This window comes from Narcine bancroftii, chromosome 3, assembly GCF_036971445.1.
Source record: "Narcine bancroftii isolate sNarBan1 chromosome 3, sNarBan1.hap1, whole genome shotgun sequence".
Lineage (NCBI taxonomy): Eukaryota > Metazoa > Chordata > Chondrichthyes > Torpediniformes > Narcinidae > Narcine > Narcine bancroftii.
Window position 1 is genome coordinate 272,420,941 of NC_091471.1, and position 23,604 is coordinate 272,444,544.

At 45.1% G+C, this 23,604-nt stretch overlaps 1 protein-coding gene across 7 annotated transcripts in view; it reads right to left on the minus strand.

Annotated features, from left to right (window-relative positions):
- LOC138758775 (mesoderm induction early response protein 2-like) overlaps positions 1-23,604 on the minus strand; it is a 1,136,488-nt gene that overhangs the window by 325,661 nt on the left and 787,223 nt on the right. For all 7 annotated transcript variants that reach the window (XM_069928152.1, XM_069928154.1, XM_069928158.1 and 4 more), the window contains one exon: positions 12,965-13,072. In XM_069928152.1, the coding sequence (XP_069784253.1) occupies positions 12,965-13,072 (108 nt within the window). The remainder of the gene's footprint in view (positions 1-12,964; positions 13,073-23,604) is intronic.

Consider the following 23,604-nt stretch of genomic DNA (forward strand, 5'->3'; position numbering starts at 1 on the left):
CAGATATGTGTTGCGGGCCATTGCACACTTCTCTGGAATTGATAAGCTTTTTCTCTACAGCTATGTGTGGCGGGCCATTGCACACTTCTCTGCAGTTGAGAAGCCATTTTTTCTACAGATATGTGTGGAGGGCCATTGCACACTTCTCTTCAGTTGAGAAGTTTTTTTTTCTAAGATATGTGTGGAGGTCCATTGCACACTTCTCTGCATTTCAGAAGGCTGTATTTCTACAGATATGTGTGGAGGGCCATTGTATACTTCTCTGCAGTTGAGAAGCCTGTTTTTCTACAGATATGTGTGGAGGGCCATTGCACAGTTCTCTGCAGTTGAGAAGCCTTTTTTCCTACAGATATGTGTGGCGGGCCATTGCACAATTCTCTGCAGTTGAGAACCTATTTTTCTACAGATATGTGTGGAGGGCCATTGCACACTTCTCTGCAGTTGAGAAGCATTTATTTCTACAGATATGTGTGGAGGACCATTGCACACTTCTCTGCAGTTGAGAAAACTTTTTTCCTACAGATATATGTGGCGTGCCATTGTACACTTCTCTGCAGTTGAGAAGCATTTGTTCTACATATATGTGTGGAGGTCCATTGCACACTTCTCTGCAGTTGAGAAGATTTTTCTCTACAGCTATGTGTGGCGGGCCATTGCACACTTCTCTGCAGTTGAGAAGCCTTTTTTTCTACAGATATGTGTGGAGGGCCATTGCACACTTCTCTGCAGTTGAGAAGCCTTTTTTTCCACAGATATGTGTGGAGGGCGATTGCACACTTCTCTGCAGTTGAGAAGTCTTTTTTTCTACAGATATGTGTTGCAAGCCATTGCACACATCTCTGCAGTTGAGAAGCTTTTTCTCTACAGCTATGTGTGTCGGGCCATTGCACACTTCTCTGCAGTTGAGAAGCCTTATTTTACTCCAGCTATGTGTGGAGGCCCATTGAACACTCCTCTGCAGATGAGAATCCATTTTTCTACAGATATGTGTGGAGGGCCACTGCACACTTCTCAGCAGTTGAGAAGCCTTTTTTCCTACAGATATGTATGGCGGTCCATTGCACACTTCTCTGCAGTTGAGAAGCTTTTTCACTACAGCTATGTGTGGCGGGCCATTGCACACTTCTCTGCAGTTGAGAAGCCTTTTTTTCTACAGATATGTGTGGAGGGCCATTGCACACTTCTCTACAGTTGAGAAGCCTTTTTACCTACAGATATGTGTGGCGGGCCATTGCACACTTCTCTGCAGTTGAGAAGCATGTTTTTCTACAGACATGTGTGGTGGGCCATTGCACACTTCTCTGCAGTTGTGAAGCCTTTTTGTACTCCAGCTATGTGTGGAGGGCCATTGCACACTTCTCTGCAGTTGAGAAGCTTTTTTTTCTACAGACATGTGTGGTGGGCCATTGCACACTTCTCTGCAGTTGTGAAGCCTTTTTTTACTCCAGCTATGTGTGGAGGGCCATTGCACACTTCTCTGCAGATGAGAAGCTTATATTTCTACAGATATGCGTGGAGTGCCATTGCACACTTCTCTGCAGTTGAGAAGCCTGTTTTTCCACAGATATGTGTGGACGGCCATTGCACACTTCTCTGCATTGTGAGAATACTTTTTTTACTCCAGCTATGTGTGGAGGGCCATTGCACACTTCTCTGCAGTTGAGAAGCCTTTTTTTTCTACAGATATGTGTGGAGGGCCATTACACACTTCTCTGCAGTTGAAAAACTTTTTTTTCTACAGATATGTGTGGAGGGCCGTTACACACTTCTCTGCAGTTGAGAAGCCTGTTTTTCCACAGATATGTATGGAGGGCCATTGCACACTTCTCTGCGGTTGAGATGCCTTTTTTTTACTCCAGCTATGTGTGGAGGCCCATTGCACACTTCACTGCAGTTGAGAAGCCTGTTTTTCTTCAGATATGTGTGGAGGGCCATTGCACACTTCTCTGCAGTTGAGAAGCCTTTTTTTCTACAGATATGTGTGGAGGGCCATTGCACACATCTCTGCAGTTGAGAAGCCTTTTTTTTACTCCAGCTATGTGTGGAGGGCCATTGCACCCTTCTCTGCAATTGAGAAGCCTGTTTTTCCACAGATATGTGTGGAGGGCCATTGCACACTTCTCTGCAGTTGAGAATCCTTTTTTTCCTCCAGCTATGTGTGGAGGCCCATTGAACACATCTCTGCAGATTAGAATCCTTTTCTCTACAGATATGTGTGGAGGGTCATTGCACACTTCACTGCAGTTGAGAAGCCATTTTTTACTTCAGCTATGTGGGGAAGGCCATTGCACACTTCTCTGCAGTTGAAGTATTTTTTTCTACAGATATGCGTGGAGGGCCGTTGCACACTTCTCTGCAGTTGAGAAGCATTTTTTTCTACAGATATGTGTGGTGGGCCATTGCACACTTCTCTGCAGTTCAGAAGCTTTTTTTCTACAGAAATGTGTGGATGGCCATTGCACACTTCTCTGCATTTCAGAAGCTTTATTTCTACAGATATGTGTCGAGGGCCACTGCACATTTTTCTGCAGTTGAGAAGCCTTTTTTTCTGCAGATGTGTGTGGAGGGCCATTGCACACTTCTCTGCAGTTGAGAAGCCTTTTTTTCTACAGATATGCATGGAGGGCCGTTGCACACTTCTCTGCAGTTGAGAAGCATGTTTTTCTTCAGATATGTGTGGAGGGCCATTGCACACTTCTCTGCAGTTCAGAAGCTTTTTTTCTACAGACATGTGTGGAGGGACATTGCACACTTCTCTGCAATTGAGAAGCCTTTATTTCTACAGATATGTGTGGAGGGCCAGTGGACACTTCTCTGCAGTTGAGAAGTCTTTTTTTCTACAGATATGTGTGGTGGGCCATTGCACACTTCTCTGCAGTTGAGGTCTTTTTTTCTACAGATATGCGTGGAGGGCCGTTGCACACTTCTCTGCAGTTGAGAAGCATTTTTTTCTACAGATATGTGTGGTGGGCCATTGCACACTTCTCTGCAGTTCAGAAGCTTTTTTTCTACAGAAATGTGTGGATGGCCATTGCACACTTCTCTGCATTTCAGAAGCTTTATTTCTACAGATATGTGTCGAGGGCCATTGCACAGTTTTCTGCAGTTGAGAAGCCTTTTTTTTCTGCAGATATTTTAGGGCCATTGCACACTTCTCTGCAGTTGAGTAGCCTTTTTGTACTCCAGCTATGTGTGGAGGGCCATTGCACACTTCTCTGCAGTTGAGAAGCTTTTTTTTCTACAGACATGTGTGGTGGGCCATTGCACACTTCTCTGCAGTTGTGAAGCCTTTTTTTACTCCAGCTATGTGTGGAGGGCCATTGCACACTTCTCTGCAGATGAGAAGCTGATATTTCTACAGATATGCGTGGAGGGCCATTGCACACTTCTCTGCAGTTGAGAAGCCTGTTTTTCCACAGATATGTGTGGACGGCCATTGCACACTTCTCTGCATTTCAGAAGCTTTATTTCTACAGATATGTGTCGAGGGCCATTGCACAGTTTTCTGCAGTTGAGAAGCCTTTTTTTCTGCAGATATGTTTAGGGCCATTGCACACTTCTCTGCAGTTGAGAAGCCTTTTTTTCTATTGATATGTGTGGTGGGCCATTGCACACATCTCAGCAGTTGAGAAGTCTTTTTTCCTACAGATTTGTGTTGCGGGCCATTGCACACTTCTCTGGAGTTGATAAGCTTTTTCTCTACAGCTATGTGTGGCATGCCATTGCACACTTCTCTGCAGTTGAGAAGCCTTTTTTTCTACAGATATGTGTGGAGGGCCATTGTAAACTTCTCTGCAGTTGAGAAGTTTTTTTTTCTACAGGTATGTGTGGATGTCCATTGCACACTTCTCTGCAGTTCAGAAGGCTGTTTTTCTACAGATATGTGTGGAGGGCCATTGTACACTTCTCTGTAGTTGAGAAGCCTGTTTTTCTACAGACATGTGTGGAGCGCCATTGCACACTTCTCTGCAGTTGAGAAGCCTTTATTTCTACAGATATGTGTGGAGGGCCACTGCACATTTTTCTGCAGTTGAGAAGCTTTTTCTCTACAGCTATGTGTGGCGGGCCATTGCACACTTCTCTGCAGTTGAGAAGCATTTATTTCTACAGATATATGTGGAGGGCCACTGCACACTTCTCTGCAGTTGAGAAGCCTTTTTTTCTACAGATATGTGTGGTGGGCCATTGCACACATCTCTGCAGTTGAGAAGTCTTTATTGCTACAGATATGTGTGGAGGGCCATTGCACACTTCTCTGGAATTGATAAGCTTTTTCTCTACAGCTATGTGTGGCGGGCCATTGCACACTTCTCTGCAGTTGAGAAGCCATTTTTTCTACAGATATGTGTGGAGGGCCATTGCACACTTCTCTTCAGTTGAGAAGTTTTTTTTTCTAAGATATGTGTGGAGGTCCATTGCACACTTCTCTGCATTTCAGAAGGCTGTATTTCTACAGATATGTGTGGAGGGCCATTGTATACTTCTCTGCAGTTGAGAAGCCTGTTTTTCTACAGATATGTGTGGAGGGCCATTGCACAGTTCTCTGCAGTTGAGAAGCCTTTTTTCCTACAGATATGTGTGGCGGGCCATTGCACAATTCTCTGCAGTTGAGAACCTATTTTTCTACAGATATGTGTGGAGGGCCATTGCACACTTCTCTGCAGTTGAAAAGCATTTATTTCTACAGATATGTGTGGAGGACCATTGCACACTTCTCTGCAGTTGAGAAGATTTTTCTCTACAGCTATGTGTGGCGGGCCATTGCACACTTCTCTGCAGTTGAGAAACCTTTTTTTCTACAGATATGTGTGGAGGGCCATTGCACACTTCTCTGCAGTTGAGAAGCCTTTTTTTCCACAGATATGTGTGGAGGGCGATTTCACACTTCTCTGCAGTTGAGAAGTCTTTTTTTCTACAGATATGTGTTGCAAGCCATTGCACACATCTCTGCAGTTGAGAAGCTTTTTCTCTACAGCTATGTGTGTCGGGCCATTGTACACTTCTCTGCAGTTGAGAAGCCTTATTTTACTCCAGCTATGTGTGGAGGCCCATTGAACACTCCTCTGCAGATGAGAATCCATTTTTCTACAGATATGTGTGGAGGGCCACTGCACACTTCTCAGCAGTTGAGAAGCCTTTTTTCCTACAGATATGTATGGCGGTCCATTGTACACTTCTCTGCAGTTGAGAAGCTTTTTCACTACAGCTATGTGTGGCGGGCCATTGCACACTTCTCTGTAGTTGAGAAGCCTTTTTTTCTACAGATATGTGTGGAGGGCCATTGCACACTTCTCTACAGTTGAGAAGCCTTTTTACCTACAGATATGTGTGGCGGGCCATTGCACACTTCTCTGCAGTTGAGAAGCATGTTTTTCTACAGACATGTGTGGTGGGCCATTGCACACTTCTCTGCAGTTGTGAAGCCTTTTTGTACTCCAGCTATGTGTGGAGGGCCATTGCACACTTCTCTGCAGTTGAGAAGCTTTTTTTTCTACAGACATGTGTGGTGGGCCATTGCACACTTCTCTGCAGTTGTGAAGCCTTTTTTTACTCCAGCTATGTGTGGAGGGCCATTGCACACTTCTCTGCAGATGAGAAGCTTATATTTCTACAGATATGCGTGGAGGGCCATTGCACACTTCTCTGCAGTTGAGAAGCCTGTTTTTCCACAGATATGTGTGGACGGCCATTGCACACTTCTCTGCATTGTGAGAATACTTTTTTTACTCCAGCTATGTGTGGAGGGCCATTGCACACTTCTCTGCAGTTGAGAAGCCATTTTTTTTCTACAGATATGTGTGGAGGGCCATTACACACTTCTCTGCAGTTGAAAAACTTTTTTTTCTACAGATATGTGTGGAGGGCCATTACACACTTCTCTGCAGTTGAGAAGCCTGTTTTTCCACAGATATGTATGGAGGGCCATTGCACACTTCTCTGCGGTTGAGATGCCTTTTTTTTACCCCAGCTATGTGTGGAGGCCCATTGCACACTTCACTGCAGTTGAGAAGCCTGTTTTTCTTCAGATATGTGTGGAGGGCCATTGAACACTTCTCTGCAGTTGAGAAGCCGTTTTTTCTACAGATATGTGTGGAGGGCCATTGCACACTTCTCTGCAGTTGAGAAGCCTTTTTTTATACAGATATGTGTGGAGGGCCATTGCACACATCTCTGCAGTTGAGAAGCCTTTTTTTTACTCCAGCTATGTGTGGAGGGCCATTGCACCCTTCTCTGCAATTGAGAAGCCTGTTTTTCCACAGATATGTGTGGAGGGCCATTGCACACTTCTCTGCAGTTGAGAATCCTTTTTTTCCTCCAGCTATGTGTGGAGGCCCATTGAACACATCTCTGCAGATTAGAATCCTTTTCTCTACAGATATGTGTGGAGGGTCATTGCACACTTCACTGCAGTTGAGAAGCCATTTTTTACTTCAGCTATGTGGGGAAGGCCATTGCACACTTCTCTGCAGTTGAGGTATTTTTTTCTACAGATATGCGTGGAGGGCCGTTGCACACTTCTCTGCAGTTGAGAAGCATTTTTTTCTACAGATATGTGTGGTGGGCCATTGCACACTTCTCTGCAGTTCAGAAGCTTTTTTTCTACAGAAATGTGTGGATGGCCATTGCACACTTCTCTGCATTTCAGAAGCTTTATTTCTACAGATATGTGTCGAGGGCCACTGCACACTTTTCTGCAGTTGAGAATCCTTTTTTTCTGCAGATGCGTGTGGAGGGCCATTGCACACTTCTCTGCAGTTGAGAAGCCTTTTTTTCTACAGATATGCATGGAGGGCCGTTGCACACTTCTCTGCAGTTGAGAAGCATGTTTTTCTTCAGATATGTGTGGTGGGCCATTGCACACTTCTCTGCAGTTCAGAAGCTTTTTTTCTACAGACATGTGTGGAGGGACATTGCACACTTCTCTGCAATTGAGAAGCCTTTATTTCTACAGATATGTGTGGAGGGCCAGTGCACACTTCTCTGCAGTTGAGAAGTCTTTTTTTCTACAGATATGTGTGGTGGGCCATTGCACACTTCTCTGCAGTTGAGGTCTTTTTTTCTACAGATATGCGTGGAGGGCCGTTGCACACTTCTCTGCAGTTGAGAAGCATTTTTTTCTACAGATATGTGTGGTGGGCCATTGCACACTTCTCTGCAGATGAGAATCCATTTTTCTACAGATATGTGTGGAGGGCCACTGCACACTTCTCAGCAGTTGAGAAGCCTTTTTTCCTACAGATATGTATGGCGGTCCATTGCACACTTCTCTGCAGTTGAGAAGCTTTTTCACTACAGCTATGTGTGGCGGGCCATTGCACACTTCTCTGCAGTTGAGAAGCCTTTTTTTCTACAGATATGTGTGGAGGGCCATTGCACACTTCTCTACAGTTGAGAAGCCTTTTTACCTACAGATATGTGTGGCGGGCCATTGCACACTTCTCTGCAGTTGAGAAGCATGTTTTTCTACAGACATGTGTGGTGGGCCATTGCACACTTCTCTGCAGTTGTGAAGCCTTTTTGTACTCCAGCTATGTGTGGAGGGCCATTGCACACTTCTCTGCAGTTGAGAAGCTTTTTTTTCTACAGACATGTGTGGTGGGCCATTGCACACTTCTCTGCAGTTGTGAAGCCTTTTTTTACTCCAGCTATGTGTGGAGGGCCATTGCACACTTCTCTGCAGATGAGAAGCTTATATTTCTACAGATATGCGTGGAGGGCCATTGCACACTTCTCTGCAGTTGAGAAGCCTGTTTTTCCACAGATATGTGTGGACGGCCATTGCACACTTCTCTGCATTGTGAGAATACTTTTTTTACTCCAGCTATGTGTGGAGGGCCATTGCACACTTCTCTGCAGTTGAGAAGCCATTTTTTTTCTACAGATATGTGTGGAGGGCCATTACACACTTCTCTGCAGTTGAAAAACTTTTTTTTCTACAGATATGTGTGGAGGGCCATTACACACTTCTCTGCAGTTGAGAAGCCTGTTTTTCCACAGATATGTATGGAGGGCCATTGCACACTTCTCTGCGGTTGAGATGCCTTTTTTTTACTCCAGCTATGTGTGGAGGCCCATTGCACACTTCACTGCAGTTGAGAAGCCTGTTTTTCTTTAGATATGTGTTGAGGGCCATTGAACGCTTCTCTGCAGTTGAGAAGCCGTTTTTTCTACAGATATGTGTGGAGGGCCATTGCACACTTCTCTGCAGTTGAGAAGCCTTTTTTTCTACAGATATGTGTGGAGGGCCATTGCACACATCTCTGCAGTTGAGAAGCCTTTTTACCTACAGATATGTGTGGCGGGCCATTGCACACTTCTCTGCAGTTGAGAAGCCTTTTTTTCTACAGATATGTGTGGAGGGCCATTGCACACTTCTCTGCAGTGAGAAGCCTTTTTTCTACAGAAATGTGTGGAGGGCCATTGCACACTTCTCTGCAGTTGAGAAGTCTTTTTTTCTACAGATATGTGTGGTGGGCCATTGCACACTTCTCTGGAGTTGAGAAGCCTTTTTTTTGACTACAGCTATGTGTGGAGGGCCATTGCAAACTTCTCTGTAGCTGAGAAGCCTTTTTTACTCCAGCTATGTGTGGAGGGCCATTGCACACTTCTCTGCAGTTGAAAAGCTTTTTTTTCTACAGATATGTGTGGAGGGCCATTACACACTTCTCTGCAGTTGAAAAACTTTTTTTTCTACAGATATGTGTGGAGGGCCATTACACACTTCTCTGCAGTTGAGAAGCCTGTTTTTCCACAGATATGTATGGAGGGCCATTGCACACTTCTCTGCAGTTGAGAAGCCTTTTTTTACTCCAGCTATGTGTGGAGGCCCATTGCACACTTCTCTGCAGTTGAGAAGCATTTTTTCTACATATATGTGTGGAGGTCCATTGCACACTTCTCTGCAGTTGAGAATCTTTTTCTCTACAGCTTTGTGTGGCGGGCCATTGCACACTTCTCTGCAGTCGAGAAGCCTTTTTTTCTACAGATATGTGTGGAGGGCCATTACACACTTCTCTGCAGTTGAGAAGCATTTATTTCTACAGATATGTGTGGAGGACCATTGCACACTTCTCTGCAGTTGAGAAAACTTTTTTCCTACAGATATATGTGGCGTGCCATTGCACACTTCTCTGCAGTTGAGAAGCATTTTTTCTACATATATGTGTGGAGGTCCATTGCACACTTCTCTGAAGTTGAGAAGCTTTTTCTCTACAGCTATGTGTGGCGGGCCATTGCACACTTCTCTGCAGTCGAGAAGCCTTTTCTTCTACAGATATGTGTGGAGGGCCATTGCACACTTCTCTACATTTGAGAAGACTTTTTTCCTACAGATATGTGTGGCGGGCCATTGCACACTTCTCTGCAGTTGAGAAGCCTTTTTTTCCACAGATATGTGTGGAGGGCGATTGCACTCTTCTCTGCAGTTGAGGTCTTTTTTTCTACAGATATGTGTGGAGGGCCATTGCACATTTCTCTGCAGTTGAGAAGTCTTTTTTTCTACAGATATGTGTGGTGGCGCATTGCAAACTTCTCTGTAGCTGAGAAGCCTTTTTTTACTCCAGCTATGTGTGGAGGGCCATTGCAAATTTCTCTGCAGTTGAGAAGCCTTTTTACTTAAGGTATGTGTGGAGGGCCATTGCACACTTCTCTGCAGTTGAGAAGCCTTTTTTAACTCGAGCTATGTGTGGAGGGCCATTGCACACTTCTCTGCAGTTGAGAAGCTTTTTTTTCCACAGATATGTGTGGAGGGCCATTGCACACTTCTCTGCAGTTGAGAATCCTTTTTTTACTCCAGCTATGTGTGGAGGCCCATTGAACACTTCTCTGCAGATGAGAATCCTTTTCTCTACAGATATGTGTGGAGGGTCATTGCACACTTCACTGCAGTTGAGAAGCCATTTTTTACTTCAGCTATGTGGGGAAGGCCATTGCACACTTCTCTGCAGTTGAGAAGCCTTTTTTTCTACAGATATGTGTGGTGGGCCATTGCACACATCTCTGCAGTTGAGAAGACTTTATTTCTACAGATATGGGTGGAGGGCCACTGCACACTTCTCAGCAGTTGAGGTCTTTTTTTCTATAGATATGTGTGGAGGGCCATTGCACAATTCTCTGCAGTTCAGGACCTTTTTTTCTACAGATATGTGTGGAGGGCCATTGCACACTTTTCTGCAGTTGAGAAGCCTTTATTTCTACAGTATGTGTGGAGGGCTGTAATGGAGGATTAAAACCATGTACCCAGATGCTTTTTGCTTATGTGGAACTGACGACACTGGGTCCACACGCAGGTCACCTTACTTTCAGAACTAGCAGATGTAATTAAACTCAGCCATGGGGACTTATCTGAAGATACACTTTGAAATGGAATTCCACTGTGAGGCCCAGGGAAAGCAGTTGTCAAATGCAACACTCTGAAATTGACGAATTGGTCACAACCTGTCTTGCTCGAGAAGTTTTAATAAGTCTTTGTATCTACGAGATAAACCAGGAAATTATAACATCCTGGTTCCATAATAATTAATCTTCTAAATTGTAGAATGTAATGTTCAGTTTTGATTTTGACTGACAAATATTAGAAGGAGTAGGCGCATGATTAATTGTTTTTGGGGTATATAAGCCTGTGGTCCTGCTGCTGAAGTTTAGATTCTCCGAGGGGTGGGAACACCCCTTGTCAAGAAGGAAGAACAGCCAGAGTCCAAGCAACGTCCCGGTCGGGGGAGGTGGAGAAGCTGCTACCAGCGCCCTGACAACCTACTACAAGTGTGCAGTCGTTGCCTTGCTTCGGCAGTTGGGACCAGTCCAAGCGTTGATAAGTATAGTTGGGAAGGGCTTGCATATTGTAGTGTGAAATCAGCTTTTGAATTAGTTATAAACATTTGTATAAACTGAACTGCTCTCGGTGTGTGTGTCTATTTTCTTTCGGTAGCTCAAACACTGTGACCAATCTAAAATGAACAAAATGAGAGGTATAAGTTTACCCAAGACAACTGGCGCTGTGAGCAGGATTGGTCTCAATATGTTTCGCCGAAAGAAAGAGGTGAGCCCTGAGCAGTTCTTGATTCCTGGATGGACTTCCAAAGACGATGGGTTTGGCATGTTAGCCAATACCCTGTCTTTGTTGGGACCACCCATTAGTTGGGATGAGAAGTTAGACTCATCAAGTGCACCTCTGGGAGAGCGGGTTGCCACTCTCCTTCGAGAAAGTAAATTTCCTGATAAAAAGGGAACGCTGACGAATGGTTTTTGGTTGCTGGCCACAGCATTACGCCACTCCGTTCAGCGTGAAGCAGAATTAATTCAAAGAGAAGTAGAATCTCAGTGCAAAAGAAAGCAATTAGAGGAGGAGCTAGAAGTCCTGCGTCAATGCTGTTCCATGATGAGCGAGATTGTTCGCACCAGTCAGGACAGAGCCAAAGAATGGGAAGATAAGCATGTCCAAATGATTTGCCGTAATATTAAACTCCGGCAGCAGCTCTGTGCAGATAAGGAAAGGCATGGAGTAGAACCCGATCCATATCGTATTCATGCCATGATAAGGAATGGTGACGATCCTGATGTAATTGAGGATTGGGATGGGAATATCTGGAATGACAATGGTAATAATGCAGATACTCCTCAGCATGTGTCTAACATACTACCCTCTCCATCTGCTGTTCACGCCCGCCCGATAAGGCAGCAGATTTCCCAAACAGACAGAAGGGGGGATGATGTAAGGGTAGAGATGGAAGGGATAGATACCCCGGTTTCCCATGTGGACCCAGGGGAAAATACCCAAACCCCTGCTTATGCTCTATGGCCTACTCCCTCTGTTGGATGGCCTCCACCTCCTCCCCTAGACTGGGTGGAGGACCCTGTGAGCCAAAGTGGGAACAGGGGTCGGAAGGAGTCAATGATCCGTGATTTCTCTGTAAAAGAGCTGGCTGCCATTGGAGATCGATTTAGGCAAAAAGCAGGGGAACATCATCCCCAGCTGCTGAGTCCTCCTGGCCCAGCTGTGCTTTCTGCTCCCACTGCTGCTTCTATCGAGCTGTCTTCTCCTGCTCCAGTTACTCATGATGAGGTAAAACAATGGGTTAAACAGGCTCTTAAAGATAACAATAGCATGTGGTCCTGGAAGCCCCCGAACCCTTCTGAAGCCTGAAGGTGTGGGCAGGATTCCCGTGTCTACTCCATCGAGACACGGCGCACACACGGGGATCCGCGGCCCTACATACCATTAACAATCCACTGGGGTGGGGGTAATGATCGCCAATACTTGGCTTTGGTCGACACCGGTGCAGAGCACTCGGTGATTCCTGGTAATCCCGACCTCTGGACTGAACCGGCCTTTCGAATAGAGGGGTTGGGAGGAGCGGTCACCCTGGCAAAGGAAATAAAAGTCTGTGCCATGGTGGGTGATAGCCCTTCCCCTGTCTGGTTACATGCCCTGGTGGCTGCTACTGACGAGTGTATCCTGGGTATTAATATGTTGGCCGGTATGGCCCTTAATACTAGCCAAGGGGGATTTGAATTTGGAATTCGAACTATTACAAAAAAACTAGTAGTGGGTCAGGTTAAGTGATATCCTGTGATGGTGCCAGCCCCCATGAAACCAGTGTGCATTCCACAATATCGTCTCCCTGGGGGGCAGGAAGAGATTACTGCCACCATCGATGCTCTGCAAGAAGAAGGGGTAGTGAGGCCCGCAACGTCGCCCTTTAATAGCCCTGTTTGGCCGGTCCAGAAGCCGGACGGCTCCTGGAGAATGACAGTTGATTATCGTTTTTTGAACAAACATGCCCCACCACTTGCTTCAGCAGTTCCGGACATTGTCACCCTTATTGAAAACATTGCTACTGGGAACTCAGGAACATGGTATGCTGTCATTATTCTTGCTAACGCCTTCTTCAGTATTCTTATAGCTGAGGACTCACAGGATCAGTTCGCCTTTACCTGGAAGGGGCACCAGTATATCTTCACCCACCTTCCAGTATCGCCTTCCCTCTCAATTCACCATTATATTGATGATGTGGCCTCCTGGAGCCTCTGGCAGAAACAAGAGGGTCGCCGAGTCCCACTGGGATTCTGGTCACTGTAAGGTAAAACATCATGAGATGGGAATGTGTAAGGAGTTACCCTGTACAGGGCTGTAACAAGATGTGAATGCATCCTTGTACTTACAAGATAAGAGAGACATTGATGGATTGAGAGGCAGGAAGCTAGCAGGGAAAGGATAGCAACAGTTTTAGTCATTGGACAAGTAATGATATGATGATGTTCTAAGCACGTATCCAAGGGTATAAAAAATCACCATTTTGCTGATAACGGCAGAATGCATTCTCCGACTAACATGGTTAGTTGCAAGTGTTACAATCCGGTAATAAAGAACAAAGAACCCTGATTTCGACTCAGTCTGGTGTTTGTCTCACTCATTCATGAACAAAGCAGACCTAACATCACGTACCATGCCCGAGGCTGCCACTCGTTATTCTGTTTTTGAACAACAGTTACTAGCCTGTTACTGGGCCCTGCTAGAGACTGAAAGAATGACAGGTGATGCAGATGTTCAATTGCGACCTGCACTTCCTATAATGAATTGGGTCCTGGCTAATGATGCTAATCTAAAGATCGGGCGGGCTCAGCAGTCTTCTATTGTTAAATGGAAGTGGTATATTCAGGGTCGTGCGACCAGAGGGCCTGAAGGGGTGGGCCACGTACACGAACTGGTGGCTTACCATCCCAGGCCAGGAATTCACTTATCGGAGGAGGGGGATGGTGGCTCCAGTCAGTATGCTGAGTTGAAGGCAGTCACTTTACCATTAGATCCCCATGATCACCCTCTTCGCCTGTTTACTGATTCCTGGGCTTTGGCTAATGGACTTGTGGTATGGATGCCTGATTTGCAAAAGAACAACTGGATGATACATGACCGCCCAGTATGGGGCAAAGAGTTGTGGCAGCTGTTGTGGGATGCTTCCCACCATCGTGAGATAACCGTTTATCACGTTGATGCCCATACCAATATGGCGACTAACATGGCTCAACATAATGCAGTAGCAGATCAGCTTGCCACTATCAGCTGTGCTGATACCGTCCCCCTGGCTCGATGGGCACATGAACAGAGTGGTCATTTGGGGGAGAAGGGATCAGCTATGTGGTCCCGTACATATGCTTTATCCGTCCATCAGGATGATGTCCGCATGGTCGTACGTACATGCCCAGAATGTCAGCTTGTGAAGTTCCATACCATTCCACCTGGTCCACATGGCCGAATAAAACGGGGTGCTCACTCAGCTGCGGTCTGGCAAATTGATTACATAGGCCCCATGCTAGACTGTATGGGTAAATATTACATCCTAGTAATGGTTGACACCTTTTCGGGCCTGGTTTTTACTTTTCCCACCAAGACGGCTGACGAAGCTAGCACTATCCAAGGACTCAACCATTTGATTTATCATTATGATGTTCCAGAGGAGATTCACTCTGGTAATGGCTCGCACTTCTCCGGGAAAGCAATCTGTGATTGGGCAAATGACAACGGTATTTTATGGGTCCACCATATTCCTTATTACCCGCAGGCTGCCGGGTTAGTTGAACAAATGAACGGATTACTGAAGGAACAAATTCGTTTGGAAACATCACTGGGGACCCAGAAGGGATGGTGCCATGTGCTGCAGCAGGCAGTCGACAATTTGAATCATCGCCCTTTAAAAGGAGGTACACCTTTCCACCGACTTCTTCACGCTCCTGAATTACAGCCTATTCCAGAGGAATAACAGTCATTGCCCCCCATCCCCGAACTAGAGAATGTTGGACAAAAGGTATGGGTGGCACCACCAGGTAGTGGCCCTCCTGTAAAAGGGGAAATAGTGACACCTGCCCAGGGTAACACTCAGTGGGTAGCTATTGAGGGACAGGATGATTTAGTCTGTTTAAACACTGAACGCTTATGGTATCGTGAGTGACATGTGTCAGGCTTCTTTGTTCCAGGTTCTCCATTTTACACTCCTGGTGATCTGGCTTAACAGCTGCTTTGATGCCAGCAATTGGATTTGTAATGTCGAGGACGTTCCAAGGGAGTTCCCCGTGGGAAACACGGTCCGATGCATTACACCAAGGAAGTCCTCGGTCACCAGCCTCAAGTGCAGCTTATATAAATATGTTATTGTTCAGCATGTTTCAAAATCTGTTCGTGAGCTCCAGTACCTGGGTATTGTGGCCAACAAGGATAATTTGAGCCTTGGTTGGAATCCTTTCTCATGGCTAACTGCTACATTTGGGGGGGTGGGCCACACTATCCTCCGTTGGTTGCTCGCGTCATTGCTTATCTTTGTAATTGTTGTTTTGATTTCTCTTTTTTTGCTCCCTCTGTACTCAAATACTGGTTAGGCCTCGCAAATGACAGATTGTGACCAAGGGGTGGGATGTAATGGAGGATTAAAACCATGTACCCAGATGCTTTTTGCTTATGTGGAACTGACGACACTGGGTCCACACGCAGGTCACCTTACTTTAAGAACTAGCAGATGTAATTAAACTCAGCCATGGGGACTTATCTGAAGAGACACTTTGAAATGGAATTCCACTGTGAGGCTCAGGGAAAGCAGTTGTCAAATGCAACACTCTGAAATTGACGAATTGGTCACAACCTGTCTTGCTCGAGAAGTTTTAATAAGTCTTTGTATCTACGAGATAAACCAGGAAATTATAACATCCTGGTTCCATAATAATTAATCTTCTAAATTGTAGAATGTAATGTTCAGTTTTGATTTTGACTGACAAACATTAGAAGGAGTAGGCGCATGATTAATTGTTTTTGGGGTATATAAGCCTGTGGTCCTGCTGCTGAAGTTTAGATTCTCCGAGGGGTGGGAACACCCCTTGTCAAGAAGGAAGAACAGCCAGAGTCCAAGCAACGTCCCGGTCGGGGGAGGTGGAGAAGCTGCTACCAGCGCCCTGACAACCTACTACAAGTGTGCAGTCGTTGCCTCGCTTCGGCAGTTGGGACCAGTCCAAGCGTTGATAAGTATAGTTGGGAAGGGCTTGCATATTGTAGTGTGAAATCAGCTTTTGAATTAGTAATAAACATTTGTATAAACTGAACTGCTCTCGGTGTGTGTGTCTATTTTCTTTCGGTAGCTCAAACACTGTGACCAATCTAAAATGAACAAAATGAGAGGTATAAGTTAACCCAAGACAAGGGCCACTGCACACTTCTCTGCAGTTGAGAAGTTTTTTTTTCTACAGATATGTGTGGAGTTCCATTGCACACTTCTCTGCAGTTGAGAAGCCTGTTTTTCTACAGATATGTTTGGAGGGCAATTGCACACTTCTCTGCAATTGAGAAGCCTTTTTTCCTACAGATATGTGTGGCAGGCCATTGCACACTTCTCTGCAGTTGAGAAGCTATTTTTCTACAGATATGTGTGGAGGGCCACTGCACACTTCTCTGCAGTTGAGAAGCATTTATTTCTACAGATATATGTGGAGGGCCACTGCACACTTCTCTGCAGTTGAGAAGTCTTTTTTTCTGCAGATATGTGTGGAGGGCCATTGCACACTTCTCTGCAGTTGAGAAGCCTTTTTTTCTACAGATATGTGTGGTGGGCCATTGCACACATCTCAGCAGTTGAGAAGTCTTTTTTCCTACAGATATGTGTTGCGGGCCATTGCACACTTCTCTGGAGTTGATAAGCTTTTTCTCTACAGCTATGTGTGGCGTGCCATTGCACACTTCTCTGCAGTTGAGAAGCCTTTTTTTCTACAGATATGTGTGGAGGGCCATTGCACACTTCTCTGCAGTTGAGAAGTTTTTTTTTCTACAGATATGTGTGGAGGTCCATTGCACACTTCTCTGCAGTTCAGAAGCCTGGTTTTCTACAGATATGTGTGGAGGGCCATTGTACACTTCTCTGCAGTTGAGAAGCCTGTTTTTCTACAGATATGTGTGGAGGGCCATTGCATACTTCTCTGCAGTTGAGAAGCCTTTATTTCTACAGATATGTGTGGAGGGCCACTGCACACTTTTCTGGAGTTGAGAAGTTTTTTTTTCTACAGATATGTCTGCAGGTCCATTGCACACTTCTCTGCAGTTGAGAAGCCTGTTTTTCTACAGATATGTTTGGAGGGCAATTGCACACTTCTCTGCAGTTGAGAAGCCTTTTTTCCTACAGATATGTGTGGCGGGCCATTGCACACTTCTCTGCAGTTGAGAAGCTATTTTTCTGCATATATGTGTGGAGGGCCATTGCATACTTCTCTGCATATGAGAAGCATTTATTTCTACAGATATGTGTGGCGGACCATTGCACACTTCTCTGCAGTTGAGAAGCATTTGTTTCTACAGATATGTGTGGAGGACCATTGCACACTTCTCTGCAGTTGAGAAGACTTTTTTCCAACAGATATATGTGGCGTGCCATTGCACACTTCTCTGCAGTTGAGAAGCATTTTTTCTACAGATATGTGTGGCGGGCCATTGGACACTTCTCTGCAGTTGAGAAGCCTTTTTTTCCACAGATATGTGTGTAGGGCGATTGCACACTTGCCTACAGTTGAGATATCTATTTTTCTACAGAGATGTGTGGAGGGCCATTGCACACATCTCTGCAGTTGAGAAGCTTTTTCTCTACAGCTATGTGTGTCGGGCCATTGCACACTTCTCTGCAGTTGAGAAGCCTTTTTTTACTCCAGATATGTGTGGAGGCCCATTGAACACTCCTCTGCAGATGAGAATCCGTTTTTATACAGATATGTGTGGAGGGCCACTGCACACTTCTCAGCAGTTGAGAAGCCTTTTTTCCCACAGATATGTGTGGCGGGCCATTGCACACTTCTCTGCAGTTGAGAAGCTTTTTCTCTACAGCTATGTGTGGCGGGCCATTGCACACTTCTCTGCAGTTGAGAAGTCTTTTTCTCTACAGCTATGTGTGGCGGGCCATTGCACACTTCTCTGCAGTTGAGAAGCCTTTTTTTCTACAGATATGTGTGGAGGGCCATTGCACACTTCTCTACAGTTGAGAAGCCTTTTTACCTACAGATTTGTGTGGCGGGCCATTGCACACTTCTCTGCAGTTGAGAAACCTTTTTTTCCACAGATATGTGTGGAAGTCCATTACACACTTCTCTGCAGTTGAGAAGTCTTTTTTTCTACAGATATGTGTGGCGGGCCATTGCACATTTCTCTGCAGTTGAGGTCTTTTTTTCTACAGATATGCGTGGAGGGCCGTTGCACACTTCTCTGCAGTTGAGAAGCATGTTTTTCTACAGATATGTGTGGTGGGCCATTGCACACTTCTCTGCAGTTCAGAAGCTTTTTTTCTACAGAAATGTGTGGATGGCCATTGCACACTTCTCTGCAGTTGAGAAGCCTTTATTTCTACAGATATGTGTGGAGGGCCATTGCACACTTCTCTACAGTTGAGAAGCCTTTATTTCTACAGATATGTGTGGAGGGCCAATGCACACTTCTCTGCAGTTGAGAAGTCTTTTTTTCTACAGATATGTGTGTTGGGCCATTGCACACTTCTCTGCAGTTGAGAAGCCTTTTTTTTGACTACAGCTATGTGTGGAGGCGCATTGCAAACTTCTCTGTAGCTAAGAAGCCTTTTTTTACTCCAGGTATGTGTGGAGGGCCATTGCACACTTCTCTGCAGTTGAGAAGCCTTTTTTAACTCGAGCTATGTGTGGAGGGCCATTGCACACTTCTCTGCAGTTGAGAAGCTTTTTTTTCTACAGACATGTGTGAAGGGCCATTGCACACTTCTCTGCAGTTGTGAAGCCTTTTTTTACTCCAGCTATGTGTGGAGGGCAATTGCACAATTCTCTGCAGATGAGAAGCTTATTTTTCTACAGATATGTGTGGAGGGCCATTGCACACTTCTCTGCAGTGTGAGAATACTTTTTTTACTCCAGCTATGTGTGGAGGCCCATTGAACACTTCTCTGCAGATGAGAATCCTTCTCTCTACAGATATGTGTGGAGGGTCATTGCACATTCTCTGCAGTTGAGAAGCCATTTTTTACTTCAGCTATGTGTGGAGGGCCATTGCACACTACTCTGCAGTTAAAAAGCTTTTTTTTCTACAGATATGTGTGGAGGGCCATTGCACACTTCTCTTCAGTTGAGAAGCCATTTTTTTACTTCAGCTATGTGGGGAACGCCATTGCACACTTCTCGGCAGATCAGAAATCTTTTTTTCTACAGATATGTGCGGAGGGCCATTGCACACATCTCTGCAGTTGAGAAGCCTTTATTTCTACAGATATGTGTGGAGGGCCACTGCACACTTCTCTGCATTTGAGAATTTTTTTTCCTACAGATATGTGTGGATGTCCATTGCACACTTCTCTGCAGTTGAGAAGCTTTTTCTCTACAGCTATGTGTGTCGGGCCATTGCACACTTCTCTGCAGTTGAGAAGCCTGTTTTTCCACAGATATGTGTGGAGGGCCATTGCACACTTCTCTGCAGTTGAGAAGCATGATTTTCAACCGATATGTGTGGTGGGCCATTGCACACTTCTCTGCAGTTGAGAAGCCTTTTTTAACTCGAGCTATGTGTGGAAGGCCATTGCACACTTCTCTGCAGTTGAGAAGCATTTATTTCTACAGTTATGTGTGGAGGACCATTGCACACTTCTCTGCAGTTGAGAAGACTTTTTTCCGACAGATATATGTGGCGTGCCATTGCACACTTCTCTGCAGTTGAGAAGCATTTTTTCTACATATATGTGTCGAGGTCCTTTGCACACTTCTCTGCAGTTGAGAAGCTTTTTCTCTACAGCTATGTGTGGCGGGCCATTGCACACTTCTCTGCAGTTGAGAAGCTATTCTTCTACAGATATGTGTGGAGTGCCATTGCACACTTCTCTGCAGTTGAGAAGCCTTTATTTCTGCAGATGTATGTGGAGGGCCACTGCACACTTCTCTCCAGTTGAGATGCCTTTTTTTTTACCACAGCTATGTGTGGAGGCGCATTGCAAACTTCTCTGTAGCTGAGAAGCCTTTTTTTACTCCAGCTATGTGTGGAGGGCCATTGCAAACTTCTATGCAGTTGCGAAGCCTTTTTTAATTAAGGTATGTGTGGAGGGCAATTGCACACTTCTCTGCATTTGAGAAGCCTTTTTTAACTCGAGCTATGTGTGGCGGGGCATTGCACACTTCTCTGCAGTTGAGAAGCTTTTTTTTCTACAGATATATGTGGAGGTCCATTGCACACTTCTCTGCAGTTGAGAAGCCTGTTTTTCCACAGATATGTGTGGAGGGCAATTGCACACTTCTCTACAGTTGAGAAGCCTTTTTTTTTACTCCAGCTATGTGTGGAGGCCCATTGCACACTTCTCTGCAGTTGTGAATCCATTTTTATACAGATATGTGTGGAGGACCATTGTACACTTCTCTTCAGTTGAGAAGCCATTTTTTACGTCAGCTATGTGGGGAAGGCAATTGCACACTTCTTTGCAGTTGAGAAGTCTTTTTTTCTACAGATATGTGTGGAGGACCATTGCACAATTCTCTGCAGTTCAGAATTTTTTTTTTCTACAGATATGTGTGGAAGTCCATTGCACACTTCTCTGCAGTTGAGAAGCCTGTTTTTCTACAGATATGTGTCGAGGGCCACTGCACACTTCTCTGCAGATGAGAAGTCTTTTTTTCTACAGATATGTGTGTTGGGCCATTGCACACTTCTCTGCAGTTGAGAAGCCTTTTTTTTGACTACAGCTATGTGTGGAGGCGCATTGCAAACTTCTCTTTAGCTAAGAAGCCTTTTTTTACTCCATCTATGTGTGGTGGGCCATTGTACACTTCTTTGCAGATCAGAAATCTTTTTTTCTACAGACATGTGTGGAGGGCCATTGCACACTTCTCTGCAGTTGTGAAGCCTTTTTTTACTCCAGCTATGTGTGGAGGGCCATTGCACACTTCTCTGCAGATGAGAAGCTTATTTTTCTACAGATATGCGTGGAGGGCCATTGCACACTTCTCTGCAGTTGAGAAGCCTGTTTTTCCACAGATATGTGTGGAGGGCCATTGCACACTTCTCTGCAGTGTGAGAATACTTTTTTTACTCCAGCTATGTGTGGAGGCCCATTGAACACTTCTCTGCAGATGAGAATCCTTTTCTCTACAGATATGTGTGGAGGGTCATTGCATATTCTCTGCAGTTGAGAAGCCATTTTTTACTTCAGCTATGTGTGGAGGGCCATTGCACACTACTCTGCAGTTGAGAAGCTTTTTCTCTACAGCTATGTGTGTCGGGCCATTGCACAATTCTCTGCAGTTGAGAAGCCTGTTTTTCCACAGATATGTGTGGAGGGCCATTGCACACTTCTCTGCAGTTGAGAAGCATGTTTTTCAACAAATATATGTGGTGGGCCATTGCACACTTCTCTGCAGTTGAGAAGCCTTTTTTAACTCGAGCTATGTGTGGAGGGCTATTGCACACTTCTCTGCAGTTGAGAAGCATTTATTTCTACATATATGTGTCGAGGTCCATTGCACACTTCTCTGCAGTTGAGAAGCTTTTTCTCTACAGCTAAGTGTGGCGGGCCATTGCACACTTCTCTGCAGTTGAGAAGCCTTTTTTTCTACAGATATGTGTGGAGGGCAATTCTATACTTCTCTTGAGTTGAGAAGTTTTTTTTTCCTACAGATATGTGTGGCGGGCCATTGCACACTTCTCTGCAGTTGAGAAGCCTGTTTTTCTACAGATATGTTTGGAGGGCAATTGCACACTTCTCTGCAGTTGAGAAGCCTTTTTTGCTACAGATATGTGTGGCGGGCCATTGCACACTTCTCTGCAGTTGAGAAGCTATTTTTCTGCATATATGTGTGGAGGGCCATTGCATACTTCTCTGCATTTGAGAAGCATTTATTTCTACAGATATGTGTGGAGGACCATTGCACACTTCTCTGCAGTTGAGAAGCATTTATTTCTACAGATATGTGTGGAGGACCATTGCACACTTCTCTACAGTTGAGAAGCCTTTTTTTCCACAGATATGTGTGTAGGGCGATTGCACACTTGCCTACAGTTTAGAAATCTCTTTTTCTACAGAGATGTGTGGAGGGCCATTGCACACATCTCTGCAGTTGAGAAGCTTTTTCTCTACAGCTATGTGTGTCGGGCCATTGCACACTTCTCTGCAGTTGAGAAGCCTGTTTTTCCTACAGATATGTGTGGCGGGCCATTGCACACTTCTCTGCAGTTGAGAAGCTTTTTCTCTACAGCTATGTGTGGCGGGCCATTGCACACTTCTCTGCAGTTGAGAAGTCTTTTTCTCTACAGCTATGTGTGGCGGGCCATTGCACACTTCTCTGCAGTTGAGAAGCCTTTTTTTCTACAGATATGTGTGGAGGGCCATTGCACACTTCTCTACAGTTGAGAAGCCTTTTTACCTACAGATTTGTGTGGCGGGCCATTGCACACTTCTCTGCAGTTGAGAAGCCTTTTTTTCCACAGATATGTGTGGAGGTCCATTACACACTTCTCTACAGTTGAGAAGTCTTTTTTTCTACAGATATGTGTGGCGGGCCATTGCACATTTCTCTGCAGTTGAGGTCTTTTTTTCTACAGATATGCGTGGAGGGCCGTTGCACACTTCTCTGCAGTTGAGAAGCATGTTTTTCTACAGATATGTGTGGTGGGCCATTGCACACTTCTCTGCAGTTCAGAAGCTTTTTTTCTACAGAAATGTGTGGATGGCCATTGCACACTTCTCTGCAGTAGAGAAGCCTTTATTTCTACAGATATGTGTGGAGGGCCATTGCACACTTCTCTACAGTTGAGAAGCCTTTATTTCTACAGATATGTGTGGAGGGCCAATGCACACTTCTCTGCAGTTGAGAAGTCTTTTTTTCTACAGATATGTGTGTTGGGCCATTGCACACTTCTCTGCAGTTGAGAAGCCTTTTTTTTGACTACAGCTATGTGTGGAGGCGCATTGCAAACTTCTCTGTAGCTTAGAAGCCTTTTTTTACTCCAGGTATGTGTGGAGGGCCATTGCACACTTCTCTGCAGTTGAGAAGCCTTTTTTAACTCGAGCTATGTGTGGAGGGCCATTGCACACTTCTCTGCAGTTGAGAAGCTTTTTTTTCTACAGACATGTGTGAAGGGCCATTGCACACTTCTCTGCAGTTGTGAAGCCTTTTTTTACTCCAGCTATGTGTGGAGGGCCATTGCACACTTCTCTGCAGTTGGGAAGCCTTTTTTTCTACAGATATGTGTGGAGGGCCATTGCACACTTCTCTACAGTTGAGAAGCCTTTTTACCTACAGATATGTGTGGCGGGCCATTGCACACTTTCCTGCAGTTGAGAAGCCTTTTTTTCCACAGATATGTGTGGAGGGCCATTGCACACTTCTCTGCAGTTGAGAAGTCTTTTTCATTACAGCTATGTGTGGCGGGCCATTGCACACTTCTCTGCAGTTGAGAAGCCTTTTTTTCTACAGATATGTGTGGAGGGCCATTGCACACTTCTCTACAGTTGAGAAGCTTTTTTACCTACAGATATGTGTGGCGGGCCATTGCACACTTCTCTGCAGTTGAGAAGCCTTTTTTTCCACAGATATGTGTGGAGGTCCATTACAGACTTCTCTGCAGTTGAGAAGTCTTTTTTTCTACAG